This window comes from Microtus oregoni, unplaced genomic scaffold (genome assembly GCF_018167655.1).
Source record: "Microtus oregoni isolate MIOR12 unplaced genomic scaffold, Mior012 000051F_ref0000332, whole genome shotgun sequence".
NCBI lineage: Eukaryota > Metazoa > Chordata > Mammalia > Rodentia > Cricetidae > Microtus > Microtus oregoni.
In genome coordinates this window covers 15,660,781-15,678,018 of record NW_024543811.1, presented here as the reverse complement: position 1 = coordinate 15,678,018, position 17,238 = coordinate 15,660,781, and the positions used below count along the sequence as shown (strand labels likewise).

Below are 17,238 nucleotides of genomic sequence, written 5' to 3'. Positions count from 1 at the left end.
CTTGGGCTGGACTAGAACTATATAGCCCAGACTAGCTTTGAACTTAGACTCCTGCTTCAAGAGTTACCTATACTGGTATTTCAGGTATGAACAACTGTGCCTAGTGCTGTTATGTCTTTAATTTCCATTAATGGTCCCATAAAAGAAATTAGCATTCTAGCTTATGTATAGATTCGTCAGCAAAACAATATCATGACAAGGTGTGGCACACCCTGCTTTTAAGAAGCACAGACAGGTACAACTCTGTGAGTCCATACTCAACCTGGTTTATGTAGCGCATCATGCCAGGCAGTAATACACAGTCCCCATCTTTCTCCCCCATCCATCTCCCACCAACCCCATCCCAAAAATAGAAAGAATTTGTAGATTTGGGGGAAATGGTTGCTACCCAATGTGAATACTGGAGTTCAGGTTCCTAGAACTCACTTTAAAAACTAGGTGGGCGTGACCGCCTACTTATAATCCCACTGTGTAGAAGACAGAAACAAGGAATTATGGACCAAACTGCTAGACTAAATAGGCAGAATGGTGAGTTCTAGGTTCAATAAGAGATCCTTTCTTGATATATAAGGAAGAAAGTGAAGAAGCATCAACTTTGAGCCTTTGTGCATAGGCATCTATCTACACATACACATGCCCTCACAGATACAAAAGCCCACAAAGACATACTAATACATATATAATAAGTAATAGTTAACTGTGGTACAAACTTCAATCCCAGAACTAGCTAATTAATTTTAACTACATAGTGAGATCCTGACTCTGTAGTAATAGTTTAAAAGTGTTTACTCCAGATTACTCACCAAATCAAGTTCATTTGATTGTACCAGATTTTCACAACTCCTTTATTTTATGTACATTTATGGTTATTACATTCAGTCAATTACCTGTGAGCTTTTAGATTGTAGAATATAAAAACAGACTATGTTTAAATATAGTATACAGTAAATAATACACCTATTTCTTGACCCACATACCTCTTTAAGCTGTCTGTATTGTAGTAGGTTGGTTACGTGTGTAACATGAGGGGTCTGCTTGTTTGTGTTTCTGTCCCACCCTTTACCCCACAACTGTTTAGCCCCAAAGAAAATCACACATAGGTCTCCATAAATTATAAGCTGATTGGCCCATTAGCTCTAGCCTCTCACTGGCTAACTCTCACATCTTGATTAACCCATTTTTCTGATCTGTTAGCCATGTGGCTCAGTACCTTTTTTCAGCAGAGCAGATCACATCAGTGCTGCTTCGGTGGTCTGGGCAGGAGTGGGAGGAATCAACTTCCTCCTTCCCAGATTTCTCCTGTTCTCATTACATCATTTCTACTTCCTGTTTGGTTTTCCCACCTGAACTTCCTGCCTGGCCAATCAGCATTTATTTAAAACATGATTGACAGAATACAGGCAATTCTCCCGCACCATACGTGACAGTGCCTCATGTAGGAAATACGATTTTAAATTCCCGATCTACCTTGAAGGGGTGATTGGATAACAGTGACAATATGGAATCCCTTCAGGAATATCTATTTTGCATCTTATAAGAAGAGGCATACTTATTTAAATGTTTTGCAAATATTGTTGAAAAATGACATTGATTATATTCCATATTTGTAACATATGTAAATTTAGATGATTGATTTTTAAATTTTATGTATTGGATTTATATTTTCTGTTTTAGGTTGATACAGTAAAGCGCCTACTGATTAAAAAACTCCCTACTGTTCTTGCTATCCAACTGAAACGATTTGACTATGACTGGGAAAGAGAATGTGCAATCAAATTCAATGATTACTTTGAATTCCCAAGAGAACTGGATATGGAACCTTACACAGTAGCAGGCGTCACAAGACTGGAAGCTGATAGTGTAAATCCATTGACTCATTTAATTCAGCAGAATGAGCAATGTGAAAGTGTGATAGCAGGAAGCACAAAGTATAGACTTGTTGGTGTCCTTGTTCACAGTGGTCAAGCAAATGGTGGACATTATTATTCTTACATCATTCAAAGAAATAGTAAAGACAGTGAGAGGGGTCGCTGGTTCAAATTTGATGACGGGGACGTGACAGAGTGTAAGATGGATGATGACGAAGAAATGAAAAATCAGTGCTTTGGTGGAGAGTACATGGGAGAAGTGTTTGACCATATTATGAAACGCATTTCATACAGGCGTCAGAAAAGGTGGTGGAATGCGTATATTCTGTTTTATGAACAGATTAGTACAACTGATGAAGACAAGATGGTAACACCTATATCAAAGCTAACAGTCACAAGACCTCATCAGATTATGTCACCAGCCATTCAGAGAAATGTATGGAAACAAAATGTGCAATTCCTGCATAATCAAATGCAGTATAGCTTAGAATATTTTCAGTTCATTAAGAAACTGCTTACCTGTAATGCTGTGTACTTAAACCCTGCTCCAGGTAAGTTTCCTGGAACTTACATCCTATGAAAGTGGTATCTAGTGAATGATTTGAAGAATTTCTTACCAAATATCACAGTGCTTAAATTTATCTTTTCTATTTTTACCTTAACGTTTGGTGGGGTTTTTGGTTTTTGAAGAACAGTCTTTATTATGTAACTGGCTGTCCTGGAACTCAGTATGTAGACACACACACCTTTGTACATTGATTCACCTGAATCCATTTAATATGTCAGCATTTTCAGTAAGATCTATTTTAAAGTAAAAGTTGTAGAAAATATGGTTCTTGTATTTGTTAACACTGAAATAAAACTTTTATTTTTAACTTGAAATAAAACATGTCTAATTATGTGTTGCTTTTTAACTTAAAGGACAAGATCATTTGCCACCTGAAGCGGAAGATATTACAATGATTAGCATTCAGCTAGCTGCTAGATTCCTTTTTACAACTGGATTTCATACTAAGAAAATAGTCCGTGGCCCTGCTGATGACTGGTATGAGTATGAATTTCATTTTTTATGTGTTCTAACATAATTGGTATGTTTACTTTACTGTTTTGGTTCTTTAGGTGTTTTTTTTTTCTTTTTCAATTTTTGCTTAGGGTTTTGTTTCTTTGGTTGTTGGTTGGTTTGTTTTTCTTTTTTTTCAGATGGTGTCTCTTATGTATCTGTCTATGTCTGGCTGTCATATGATTCACTATGCACACCTTGCTGGTTTCAAACACCCAGGTCCCCCTGCCTCTGCCTCCTGAGTGTCAGAATTAACATTGCCCAGCTATATGGTTTGGTTGTTGTTGTTCTGGTTGTTGTTGTTGTTGGATTTTTGGCTTTTGTTTGTTTTTGGTTGGTTGGTTTTGATTTGTTTGGGTTTTGGGGGATTGAGACTTTTTTCATGTGTAGCCTTATACTAAGAACTTGCTTTGTATACTAGACTGGCATTGAACTCATAGAGATCTGCCTGCCTCTACCTCCTGAGTGCTTGGATTAAAGACTTTGGCCACCATTGCCTGCCTGCCTTTTTTGGGTTTTTAATACCTAGTTTCTCTGTGTAGCCCTGACTGTCCTGGTACTCTCTATATAGAGCAAGCTGGTGCTGTGTTATGTGTGTGTGCATGTATGTATGTGTTTAACCGTGACAGGACAATACTAATTTCAAACATCAGAGAAAGATCTTTGGACTGATATGAGGAAAGTCTTCCAAATTGTTTGTATTTTGTGTATACTGTTAAGAAAGACTGTTTTCCCGTCATTTATGGGTGTGTAACACATTTCCTAGCATTCATAGATGCCCTAAAACTAGAGTTACAGATATCTCTGACCCATGATATGGGTATTGGAAATTTAACACTCCATGTCCTGTGAAGAGGGGTCTGTCTCTCTTACTCCTGTTGTTTTGAGACAGTCTCACTATGTACTCTGCCTACCCTGGACTTGGCTCTATAGGTCTTGCTTGCCTCTGTGTTCCATAGCTGGGATTAAGATTTCTCCTACAACACCTAGACCTCAGAAAAATTTTATTAGACTTAGTTTTTCAATAATTGACTATTACATCCAGGCCCAGTGGTAGTGAACACCCTTCATCCCAGCACTTTAGAGGCAGAGGTATATGGATCTCTGTAAGTTTGAGGGCAGCCTATTCTACATAGGATACCCAGAGAAACTTGTCTCTAAAAACATGTTATTTTTAATTGTATGTGTCTGGGTCTATGCTACATATGTCCAGGTGCATGAGAAGGCCAGAAAAGAGCACCAGATTTAATGCTACTAGCAGTTCTGAGCTGTTAGACATGGATGCTAACAACTGAACTACATCCTTTGCAGTAGCTGTATAATTTGTTAACTATTGAGCTTTCTTTCCAGCACAAATGTTTTCTGTTATTTCTTATTCGTGGCATATTCTTATGGTCTTTTTCACTGTGAAAAGAGTAAAGCTGTGTCACTTAGTAGATGAAATTTTCTTAGCTGTAATTTTAAATCATTACTAACTATAAAATTACAAAACATACTATCTACCTATAAAAACTCTTTCAACATCATTTATATTAAAGAAGTTGATTTTTACAGAGACTCAACATCATCATTGACTTAACGCATTTGATTACTTTGTGGAACTTGTTATAATACTTTATTGGTTAATATGACATTTGTATCTGAACCAACAATAGCCTCATTTTTTTGTTTCATAAAAAACTTCCTCTTTTGTAGAGAACCCCCAGTAAGTATCTTAATAAATCAATACTAATTGATGTTTCTGATTTAGGTGCGATGTGCTGTGTATTCTTCTCCGTCACAGCAAGAATGTACGATTTTGGTTTGCTCACAATGTCCTATTTAATGTATCAAATCGTTTTTCTGAGTATCTCCTGGAATGTCCAAGTGCAGAAGTGAGAGGTACATTTGCAAAGCTTATCGTATCCATTGCACATTTTTCTTTGCAAGATGGATCTTATCCTTCACCCTTTTTATCACCTTTTGCAAGTCCAGCACCTTGTGGTCAGGTAATTGTCAGCTTCTCTGTAATAGTTAGTTAGTTAAAAATAAAATTTTGTGTCTTACAATTAAAATAATATTTATGTGTTGCATTTGAAATATTTACCATTCATCTAAATGTACATTGTAACACTTGCAGGTTTTTTAAATTATTTTATGCTAATGAAAATTTGTCACTGGGCACTTTGATATGGAAATTTCTACTCAGATATTGACTATATCTTCAGAATGTGTTTAAAGTTTGATCTTATAATCACAATATTTTTGTTAAATACCCTGTTGGGTTTGGTAAAGACAGATCACAATACATAGTTCAGACTTCTCTCGAACTTATATGCAATCAAACCCAGATTTATAAACTGTAACATTCCGTATGGTATGGTAGTGCATGCCTTTTTATTCTACTATTGAGGAGTCAGAGATAGGCAAGTCTCTGCTAGGTCCAAGCCAGTCTGACTTCCAGAATAGGTAGAGCTACATAGACCTTGTTTCAAAAACAAACCTTAACACCTTGTTAAGTATCCTTAACTTTTGTCTTAGCTAGCGTTTCTCTGGCTATGAAGAGACAGTATGACCATGACACTTATTATAAGGAACACCTTTAATTGGATAGCTGGCCTGTACAGTTGTTTGACTTAGTCCATTATTGGCATGGTGGGAAGCAAAACAAAATGCAGGCAGATGTGATGCTAGAAAAGTAACTGAGAGTTCTTATGTCTTGGCTTGCAGGCAACAAGAGGTGATGTTCTGAGACACTGGGCAGTATCTTGAGCATATATATGACCTCAGTGTGTGTGTGTGTGTGTGTGTGTGTGTGTGTGTGTGTGTGCGTGTGCGTGTGTGTGTGTGTATGTATGTATGTGTATATCTCCCCAGTGACACACTTCCTCCAAAGAGGCTATAAGGTCACATCTCCTTATAATGCTACTTCCTTTGTTGGCCTTTTCAAACAACCACGCACATATATTTTTGCTCTTTTATGAACAATACCAAGTGTGAAGGCTTGATGAAGTTCTTTATTTCCTGTTTGATAAACCTGAATTTTTTTCCATATACAGGAATGTAACCATTTTATGCCAACAAAAATACATCGATGTATGTAGCTGTTGATAGAATGTTGTTTTTCCAGATATGTGATAATTTGAACTTGAGTGATCATTTACTAAAAGCTGTATTAAATCTCTTGAGAAGGGAAGTTTCTGAACATGGGCGACATTTACAGCAATACTTCAGTTTATTTGTAATGTATGCCAGTTTAGGTAAGGAGTATACTTAATTCTTTTATTTATTTTTTTAAAGAGAATCATACATCAGAGTTGTATGTGGAAGTTCACACCTTTATTTTTTTTAATATTTATTTATTATGTATACAATATTCTGTCTGTGTGTATGCCTGCAGGCCAGAAGAGGGCACCAGACCCCATTACAGGTTGTGAGCCACCATGTGGTTGCTGGGAATTGAACTCAGGACCTTTGGAAGAGCAGGCAGTGCTCTTAACCTCTGAGCCATCTCTCCAGCCCCCACTTAATTCTTTTAATGATTGTTTCATGACTATGAAAATGAAACCATAAAGTTAATAATAATTATTCTTTTAAAGTATGTTATCATATCTTTAAAACCAATTGTAAATTTTCTAATTAATATTTTATGGTGCTTTTCATCTTATACCATAAGGTAACTTGTATTTAACCCTTTTAATTAAAAAACTATCTTGTGATAGAATTTATATTAGATTCTATAACTGATTCATGTTGCCTTTTGAAAGACTAATTCGAGCACTCCAGAGGCAGAGGTAGGCTGATCTTTGTGAGTCCAAGACCAGCCTGGTTTATAGCTAGGACTGCTACCCAGAAAAACCTTGTGTCAAAACCAAGGGGGAAATAAATAAGTAAATAGAGATTTAATAATTCTTTTTCTTTAGTTTCGAGTTAAGAAAATTGAGACAGATATCAAAGAGGAAAGAAGAGTATAAATATACTTTTTTGGCCAGGCAGTGGTGATGCACACTTTTAATCCCAGCGCTATGAGGCAGACACAGGTAGAGCTCTGAGTTCAAGGCAAGCTTGGACTTTTACACAGAGAAATCTTGTCTTGAAAAAACAAAAACAACAAAAATACTTCTTTACCCAAGGAATTTTTGCACTTAGTGAAAGAGACTGATAGTTCACACACAGAAAAAAAAATTGACTTGCCTTTTAATTTCTCCTTTTTTTCCTCTGCTAGAAAGTTTGTTAATTTCTTTTTTGACCTAGTGTAGTTAATAAGCTAGTATCTTTGAGGGCTGAAGAGTGGTTAAGGACACTTGTGAGCCTGGTTTGATTCCCGGGACTTACATGTAAACCCATTTCTTCCTTGGGGACTAAAACATGCTTGTTGGTTCACAGAAACAACGCAAGTGAAACTCTCATATTTATAAATAAATGGGAAAAACAAGACACTACTATCATGATAATTTCCTTTTTTAATACTTAGTGTTTAATATCAGTGTTTTCTGTCCACATTCTGCCTGTAGTTACCTATTTCAAAACTAATAGTGAGAATTTTATTCATAACTTACAAAGAACTGTCATTCAATTCATCCTTTTTCTTACAAAATGATCTTCCGTTTTTATAGGTTTGGCAGAAAAAGCTCAGCTTCTAAAACTAAATGTACCTGCTATCTTTATGCTTGTGTCTTTGGATGAAGGGCCAGGTCCTCCAATTAAATACCAGTATGCTGAGTTAGGTAAGTTATACTCAGTAGTATCTCAACTGATACGATGTTGCAGTGTCTCATCAAGAATGCAGTCTTCAATCAGTGGTAAAGTAGAATGCTTTATTGTGTAATAGTTTCAAAGTATTGTTAGCTGTGCATTATACTCCAAGTAATACTGAAAGTTTATAAAATAGAAGTCTGAAGTATGATGCATTTTTCATTATTTTTAGATGATAACTTTTTGGATTAGTTTATTGTTTGGGAGGAAGTTTTATTGTTTTATTTTTGCACAACCTCTCTCCCCTCCACTCTCTCTCGCATATGTTCCCTTTTTATCACTCTCTCTCTCCCATTTCCCCTTTCCCTCCCTTCCTTCCTCCTCTCTTGCTTAGGCCTAGAATTCACTATGTAGTCTTTTTTTTTTTTATTGAGAAAAAAAAATTTCCGCCTCCTCCCAGCCTCCCACTCCTCCCCCCTCCCCCCACTCCTCTCCCCATCCCCCCAATCTTCTCCCCCTCCCTCTCAAGTCTGAAGAGCAGACAGGGTTCCCTGCCCTGTGGAAAGTCCAAAGTCCCCCCACCCATCCTGGTCTAGGAAGGTGAACATCCAAACTGGCTAGGCTCCCACAAAGCCAGAACATGAAGTAGGATCAAAACCCAGTGCCATTGTCCTTGGCTTCTCAGCAGCCCTCATTGTCCGCCATGCTCAGAGAGTCCGGTTCTATCCCCTGCTTTTTCAGTCACCGTCCAGCTGGCCTTGGTGAGCTCCCAACAGATCAGCCCCACTGTCTCAGTGGGTGGGTGCGCACCTCATGGTCCCGACTTCCTTGCTCATCTTCTCCCTCCTTCTGTTCCTCATTGGGACCTTGGGAGCTCAGTCCAGTGCTCCAGTGTGGGTCTCCGTCTCTATCTCCATCCATCGCCAGATGAAGGTTCTATGGTGATATGCAAGATATTCATCAGTATGGCTATAGGATAGGGCCATTTCAGGTTCCCTATCTTCAGCTGTCCCAGGAACTAACTGGGGACCTCACCTTGGGCACCTGGGAGCCACTCTAGGATCAAGTCTCTTCCCAACCCTAAGATGGCTCCCTTAATTAAGATATGTGCTTCCGTGCTCTCCTATCCAACCTTCCTTTATCCCAATCACCCCGTTGCCCCAAGTTCTCCCCATCCTACCCTTCTCACTTTTCTCTCCCCATCTCCCCTTACCCCCCTCCCACCCCACCCTTAAGATCCCGATTTTTTGCTTGGCAATCTTGTCTACTTCCCCTACCCAGGAGGATAGCTATATGTTTTTCTTTGAGTTCACCTTCTTATCTAGCTTCTTTAGGATATCCAATTATAGACTCACTGACCTTTATTTATGGCTAGAAACCAATTATGAGTGAGTACATCCCATGTTCATCTTTTTGGGTCTGGGTTACCTCACTCAGGATAGTATTTTCTATTTCCATCCATTTGCATGCAAATTTCGAGAAGTCATTGTTTTTTACCGCTGAGTAGTACTCTAATGTGTATATATTCCTCACTTTCTTCATCCATTCTTCCATTGAAGGACATCTAGGTTGTTTCCAGGTTCCGGCTATTACAAATAATGCTGCTATGAACATAGTTGAACAAATGCTTTTGTCATATGATTGGGCACTAACTGAGTTGTAACTCACAACAATTCTCCTGACTCAGCTTCTCACATGTTGGAACTACAAGCTTTAGACAGTATTACCATCAAAAAAATGTTAGCTTATTTATGTTTTAAATTGGTTTCTTTTAATCCAGCTACTAATAAATAGCTTTTAGTTTACTATATGTATTCATATATGTGCTATAGCATATGAGTGAAGAAAATCATCAGGATCCTATTCTCTCACCTAATTCACAAAATTAGAATGATAAAAAGATTAGCATGGCCCCTGCTCAGGAAGGACATACAAATTTCTGAAGTATTCCAAGCCTTTTGAAGATTATTTTTCTCACTTCCAGAAACTACCATTTAAGATCTATAATTTGATCACTTTATCGAATGTATACTACTGTGCTTTATAGAGAGTGTAAACATCAGATTTCATTGTTTGGAATAATCTTTTATTACAATTTTGAGGTTTTTCATTAATGACAAATATGTTGCAGGTAATTCCCCTCTTCCAAATCCTTTTGGTGACCCAAATTTGTCACAGCCCATAATGCCAATTCAGCAGAATGTGGATGACATTTTATTTGTAAGAACCACTTATGTGAAGAAAATTATTGAAAACTACAGCAACTCAGAGGAAACAGTCAAGTTACTTTGCTTCTGCTGCTGGGAGAATCCCCAATTCTCATCTTCTGTTCTCAGCGAACTGCTTTGGCAGGTAAAGCAAAATAAAAATATCTACTTTTATTCATAGTCCTTTAAATGCAATCTAACTGTGCCTTAAACTATTTTTAGATTGCATATTCATATACATATGAACTTCGGCAACATTTGGATCTACTCTTGCAAATTATTCTGATGGAGGATTCCTGGCAAACTCATAGGTATGGTACACCTCTATTCTAACAGCATAATTAGCTTCACAAGTTCTTGGAAAAATTGCACCTGACAGTGAAAAAGTGTACTTCTACTTTTTCCTTGTTCAGTTAAGTGGTTATTAAATTTTATTTACATTTCAGTTAAGAAAAATTCTATTGCAATCTTGTTTTTAGATTAGAAATGTTAGATTGCATAAATTATTAGTAGTTTCAAATTGTCACCCAGTTTATCATAAATTTCAATGTGATTATCAACTGTTTTCAGAACAGTACCTAGAATTAATAACAAAAAGCATTCAATAAATCAACTAATGTTAAAGAAATTTCAAGAGCCAAAAAAAAAGTTACCATGAAACAAATGTTGTGAAACTCCTTTCACTAACTTTCCATAATTTTCAATTGTTTATTTTGGTTGGTGTTACAATTTTTGTTTCTTTTGATTAACATTGATGGGTTTTACTAATACTACCTACTTTTCAAAAAGAAACTATATTTACCTCAAAAGGATTGATTTATGCACAGAAATCATTTTAAATTATTGGCTTTGAACAAATGTGGTGATTTGGGAAACAGTGGCAGATAGATCTCTTTGACTTTAATGCTAGCCTGGTCTGTTAGTGAGATAGAAAGAAAGAGAAAAGAAAAGTGCATTTCTTCTAGGTGTTACAATTTTGTCTTGTTTTGGGATCTTTTCAGAATTCATAAAGCACTTAAAGGAATTCCAAATGATCGAGATGGGCTGTTTGATACAATTCAGCGTTGTAAGAATCACTACCAAAAAAGAGCATATCAGTGTATTAAATGCATGGTAACTCTCTTTAACAGTTGTCCTGTTGCCTACCAAATCTTACAGGTAAAAGTCTTTTTTTTTAAATAGTTTTATGAAGTTCTGACTCAAAATTTCCAAAGAAAACACAGTTTGGGAGTTCCCATTTTAGGTTGAAATAGTAAATTTAATTTCCTAATGATTTTTGGTTTTTTGTTATAGGACTTCTCTTTCTCATGTCCCTAGCTGTCCTGGAACTCACTCTAGACCAGACTGGCCTTGAATTCTCAGAGATCTGCCTGCCTCTGCCCCTCCCCCGAGTGCTGGCATTAAAAGGCGCACACCACCACTGCACAGCTAATTTCTTAATTCTTTTTTTTTAAATATTTATTTATTTATTATGTATACAATATTCTGTCTGTGCAGGCCAGAAGAGGGCACCAGACCCCATTACAGATGGTTGTGAGCCACCATGTGGTTGCTGGGAATTGAACTCAGGACCTTTGGAAGAGCAGGCAATGCTCTTAACCTCTGAGCCATCTCTCCAGCCCCCTAATTTCTTAATTCTAAACATATAGTTTTGTTTTTCTATTTAAGGGTAATGGAGATCTTAAAAAGGAATGGACTAGGGCAGTTGAATGGCTCGGAGATGAACTTGAAAGAAGAACATATTCTTGTAATCCTCACTGCACTTACAGCAATTCTTCTCCTCCAATACAAAGCAATGAAACATCAGACGGTTATTTTTTAGAGAGATCTCATAGTGCAAAAATGACACTTGCAAAAGCCTGTGACCTGTTGCCAGAAAAGGTAAGAAATAAGTTAAAAGACATTAGTTGATAAAAGACGTAAAAACATGAATGAAAAGTTACTGATTTATAAGGCAATGTCCATGTATTGTGATTATGTAAAATTTAGATTATTCTTCTATTTGTTTTTCATTAACGGAATTCATACATTAGAACAATTTAGCTAGGTCTAGGGAGAGTTAACATCTGGACACATTACAAGTCCAAGGCCAGCCTGGGAAACATGAAACAAAGAAAAATAAAAAAAAATAGTTAACTACGGATTGAACAGTTTTATGAGATTTTTTAAAAAAGATTTCAGGAAGAGGCACTTCTGGAAAGACAGTCATAATATTAAGCCAAGAGTGTTATATAGTTCAGTTCTTTTAAGAAAGTCATTCTCAAATGTAGTCTAACCGTGGCTTGAAAGTACTTAATTAGAACCTTAAAGATTTTATGTTCTGACTCTATAAATGATGGTGCATGACTGTAGTTTTCATATTTCCCACATACAGCTGTGGAAATATTCTAGCTGAAACCATCCTGATCTACATAGGAAAATTCTTTCTCCAAAACAGACATGTTTGGCAAGTTCTCCAGTGATGCTATAAGAGCCATACTTGGAATGCCTTTATTTTTATCAGAGTTAGACATAGAAAAGTCTTAAATGCTTCCTCTCTATAAATATAAAACAAAGAAAATTGTTCAAAGATTTATATATACTTACTTTTTCAGATGGGACTTTAACATAGGAATCAGTCTGTAAGTTCTTTGTTTAACAACTACGTGAATTTAATAAAACAGGTTGTAGTAACATTTTTAAATCTGCTTTAAAAAGCTTGAACATATGGTTTAAATTTTAAATTGTAATATTTGAAAAGTTTGAGCTGAAAATTTCTTTCCCCTCCTAGAATTATGTACCTGAACAGCCATATTCAAATCGAGGAGCACATCTCTTGAATAACCCTCAGAAAAACGATGAACCACAAGAAACTTATGAAAGCAATGAAGAAGTATCTTCACCCCTAACAAAGGATCAGTGACACACAAATAAATAACTGGTTTGTTGTGTCAGTGCATTTTGGCCTTATATGCAGAGCTTTTTCTGTGCCTGCTTAGTATTTAAAAGTATAAAAAGAGATTCCAAATAAACATGGAGTTGGAAGTATTTGTTGTGTTTATTGTGATTATATAAATCACCTACTGTGGAATATGTATAGTGTTTTATGATGAATGCCAGTACTAGTGTGCAAAAGATAAAATGTACAAAATATATTATTTGACATTAATTCTCATTCTCAAAAAAGTAACGAATATGCATCTTTTTGCTTTACTACAATGTGTAGAAGCATAATAGAAGAGCTGTACTTGATATTTTTCTATTGTAGAGGAACTGTACTGATTTTTTTATTATTTTGTAGAGTTTATTAGATTAGGCTTCTAAACGTGCTTCCTCAGTCTTATAATTAAATGGCTATCATCAGATTCCACAACATTTTGAATTGTCATTTTCCAAAATATCTGGCTTATTTTCTTGTTATCCTCAGTCATGCTTCGAAGCACCATTTTTCTTTGTCCATTCATAAAATCTGTTCTTTTGAGATAGAGGAGAGGCTTCAGTTAAAACAGAAACTACTTAATTAAAATAATTCTGAGTTGTTGTTTGTTATTTAAGATTCTCAGATTAGTACTATTTTTAAAGTGGTAACTTTTTATTATATATAGTATTTTGGAAGCTCTCTTCACACTAAATATTTCCACAAGCAATACAACATACTTAATGAAAATTTTGCCGCTTTGTAGAAATTTTGCTGGATTCATAAATAAAGATTGGGAAAATTTATTCTGTTTTATTTCTTGGTGCTTTATTAATATCTACACATTTTCACAGACTATACATTTAATTTTATTCATAGCATGCTCTGGTGTGACATTGACCTAACATTTCAGACACATTAAGCTCTAGTATAAAGATTTGCTCCATTAAAAAAAAAACAAAATTATTACTACTATTTAAATTTCCTTTTGTAATCATACTTTTATATGGTGAATTCTTATTACTAATAACAGTTGTGCAGTTAAAAACTACCATGAACACTGAATTAGTTAATAGGCATTTTATACAACTAATACTTCAAATGACCATAGTCTTTAACCTGTAACTTGATGTGCCTGTTTGATATAGTTGATATATTCCTTGGCCCATTGTTAAACAGAATGGGCCAGAATGTACCTTAATCTAAAAAACGGCAAATTATTGATAAAATTTTTGAAAATATTACCCCCTTTGTTCATGGTCATTTGCAGATTTCTTCTCTGTTCAGTAATCCAAATAATTCTTAATATTTTGTTTCATGTGGGACAAAAAGGAATAAATATCCACATTCAGCCCTTTTGTATTTCCATGGTACTTTCATGAGATGAAAGGCATCACCACCACCAACACCACCAGCAGAGATGTTATTTTTGTTTTGTGACTCACAGCTCTTTGTTTTTCAAGGAAAAAGTTAAGGATATAACTTAGTATGTTGAGACACAATATTCTTGGGAAGTCAAGAGCAAGCAGTTACTCACTCTTGATAAGGAAACAGCCACAGACCAAAATAATGAGACCACAAGAATCTAACTTGGTGAACTGATGTAGTGCTTTGAGGTTAACTTACAATTAACTACAGAGATTAATTAACTTGTAGCAGAAATGACTTACCCACCCCATCCAAAACCTAGAGCACACTGCACGGCCTGTACTTAGTGTGTCTTCCAGATCATTTAGCTGGTCTAAGCTTCTTTGAGCAGCTTATATATTTTGAGTGTCTCTTGTACATTACTGCTTATACAATTCCTGGAAAACCAGTGTCTAGTTTCACATACCTTGTTTTTTTTTCCCTGACAGATCTACAAATGACTAGCACTGTCCTAGCTACTTTAGCTGTAATCTTTTTTTCCAATAATTAATTTTTAAGATTAGACTGGTTTTGCATAGACAGGTGTTTTGAACATTTCTATTAGCACTGGTTACTAAAGTTTAATTTTAAAAAGAGGGTTCAGTTGTAACAAAGCAAAAGAACAAATCCAATCACCATGTTAAACACTTAAAATTTCTCCTGTCAAAACCTAGAGTTACCAGAGTGCCTGATGGTTATCTAAAATCATTTTTACTGAGACATATTAACTGAGCACTTTCGAAACATCTTGACAGGTAGCTATCATTGAAGATGAAGGCTCATTCTCCTATTAAAAGATACAAAAGAATTACAATGGTTCTCAACCTTCTTAATGCTGCAACTCTTTAATACAGTTCTTAATGTTATGGTGATCCATAACCATAAAAAAATTTTCATTGTTACTTCAAATTTGCATTTCATTGTTACTTCAAATTTGTTTAAGAGACCCCTGTAAAAGGGTTGTTAACCCACAATGGGGTCATGAGCCACAGCTTGTGAACCACTATTTTAGAAAGTAGTTTATTTGACAGAGCTTAAATCCATGTTTCTTAAGAACTTTTCTGGATGTACTTTTCTGTGTCTTGGTTTTACATTAGCTTGTAGACAGAACTTTCTGTCCCTCACATTCCCACAGCCATTCAGTCACAAATTAATACATCGAGGGTTATGTTAATTATGAACTGTTTGGCCTATTCAGGCTTATTACTAACAAGCCCTTACAACTTAAATTTGTTTGGGCTTATTACTAACTAGACATTACGACTTAAATTAATCTGTAATTATTTTCTATGTTTAGCTACATGGCTTGGTACATTTTCATCTTGCTTCCTCTGCATATGGCTTTCCTATTCCCCAGAATTTTTCTAATTTGGTTGTCCCATCTATACTTCCTATCTGGCTACTGGCCAGTCACCATTTTATTAAACCAATATGAGTGACAAATCTTTACAGTGTACAAGAGTATAATCTAACATCATTGGTTTATGATATATTGCCCTCTTAAGATCTTTTTTCACCTGAGGTTTATAAGACAAAAGATTATTTTGCCTAAGGAAATACATTACCTACAAGGCAAAATTGATGATATTAACTTGACTTTTGCCCCTGTATAATTTTTCGTAAGCTAATACTTGTCTACCTCCTAAAGGCATTCCACTCTTTAAAAAGCCAACTTGTACCATTTGAAGAGATCAGGGAAGACATCCCTGCAACTTTCCACGTCATAGAAAATTCAGAACACTGCTATAGCCTAACATCAATGACTAATTTTAACCAATACTTGCTCCTCTGTGTTCTTAATTTTGTGCACTATGGTGAACCTATATCATGCGATGTCATATTTCCCACCAACCCCGAAAATTTGTAAAACTGATTTTTCTTAGTTCTGGATTTAAGACTGGATTGGTTCTCCAACCTTAACCCTTGCCATCTCATGGCAGCTGTTAGGAAGGCTTTAAAAAAAAAAAGAAAGCCTCTCTACACTTTAATGTGACATCATGTTTAGGTTCCCATATATGCTGTTGTTTCTGTTAATCATCTCATATTTTAAGGTCCAGTCATGGCCAGGAGGCCATTTCTTCTAAACTACAGGCTTTGAAGAAAATGATTTGCTAGCTTTCATTTCCCAGACAGATCATCTGCTGATGTTTGGTTTATTGTATTTCACATTCAAAAGTCAAATTTAATAATTATACTGGAGGTTCAATCTCAGCTCTGCGTCTGGCCTAATGCCTGGATCAGATTGTCTAATAAAATAAGTTGCTGAGGCAGGGGCTACACCGCCCAATACCTTCTCTCCCCATCCCATCCAGCTTACATCCAGATCCCCCCACCCCCTGTCTTCCCCCCCCCTCCCTTCTTTGGCAGCATAGCACCTTCGAGCTCAGCCTGCTTGGGTGCTGGGACCGAACCCGAATCGGGAGGGCAAAGAGGAGGGCAGTAGTTCCTTTGTCTCCATAGCCTGCAAGCAGCAAGCAAGGTAGGCGCTTTGTTTACGAGCTACCCAACCAGCATGGAGATCATCACTGGAGCACAAGGAGAGTCATCACTGGAGAGCCCCGACACTGGGACGGTACATCAGTAGGCAAGGAGACCTGATCCTGTAAAAGAAGATCCATAGGAGACAATTCGGAGGAAGAGATGGGCAGGCGCCAATGCAAGAATTCACCCAACAATCTGAAAAACAACATGAAACCACCAGAACCCAGCGACCTCACAACAGGAGGACATGAACACTTTAATCAAGAAGAAGTAGAAAAAACTGACTTTGTGAAAGTGATAGAGGCCCTTAAACACCATGTAAAAAATGCCTTTATACAAATGGATGAGAATTATAACTGAAAGTTTGAAGAATTGAGTAAATCAGTGAATGATACCCTAGAAAACCAAGAAAAAACAATTAAGCAGATAATAGAAACAGTTCAAGACTTGAAAACTGAAGTGGAGGCAAAGAAGAAAACACAAACAGAGGGCCGGCTGGACATGGAAAATCTAGGTAAATGCATAGAGACTACAGAAACAAGCATAACCAGCAGAATACAAGATAGAAGAAAGAATCTCATATTCTGAAGAAAACAGAGAAAATAAATGCACTGATGAAAGAAAACAGCAAGTCCAACAAACTCT

General features: G+C 36.3%; 1 protein-coding gene and 1 non-coding gene across 2 annotated transcripts in view; both read left to right on the top strand.

Moving 5' to 3' along the window:
• The window catches only part of LOC121437308 (probable ubiquitin carboxyl-terminal hydrolase FAF-Y), a gene marked incomplete at its 5' end in the record, with an annotated part of 46,240 nt that extends 33,338 nt beyond the window's left edge, over window positions 1–12,902 (top strand). Inside the window, 10 exons of the mRNA XM_041637170.1 lie at window positions 1,675–2,419; window positions 2,790–2,913; window positions 4,679–4,916; window positions 6,038–6,167; window positions 7,524–7,709; window positions 9,734–9,954; window positions 10,032–10,120; window positions 10,811–10,967; window positions 11,478–11,690; window positions 12,580–12,902. Coding sequence (XP_041493104.1) covers window positions 1,675–2,419; window positions 2,790–2,913; window positions 4,679–4,916; window positions 6,038–6,167; window positions 7,524–7,709; window positions 9,734–9,954; window positions 10,032–10,120; window positions 10,811–10,967; window positions 11,478–11,690; window positions 12,580–12,711 — 2,235 coding nt within the window. The remainder of the gene's footprint in view (window positions 1–1,674; window positions 2,420–2,789; window positions 2,914–4,678; window positions 4,917–6,037; window positions 6,168–7,523; window positions 7,710–9,733; window positions 9,955–10,031; window positions 10,121–10,810; window positions 10,968–11,477; window positions 11,691–12,579) is intronic.
• LOC121437310 lies at window positions 9,457–9,561 on the top strand. The gene has a single exon (XR_005972957.1). It is a non-coding gene; the product is annotated as a U6 spliceosomal RNA (small nuclear RNA).
• Window positions 12,903–17,238: the final 4,336 nt, after the last annotated feature.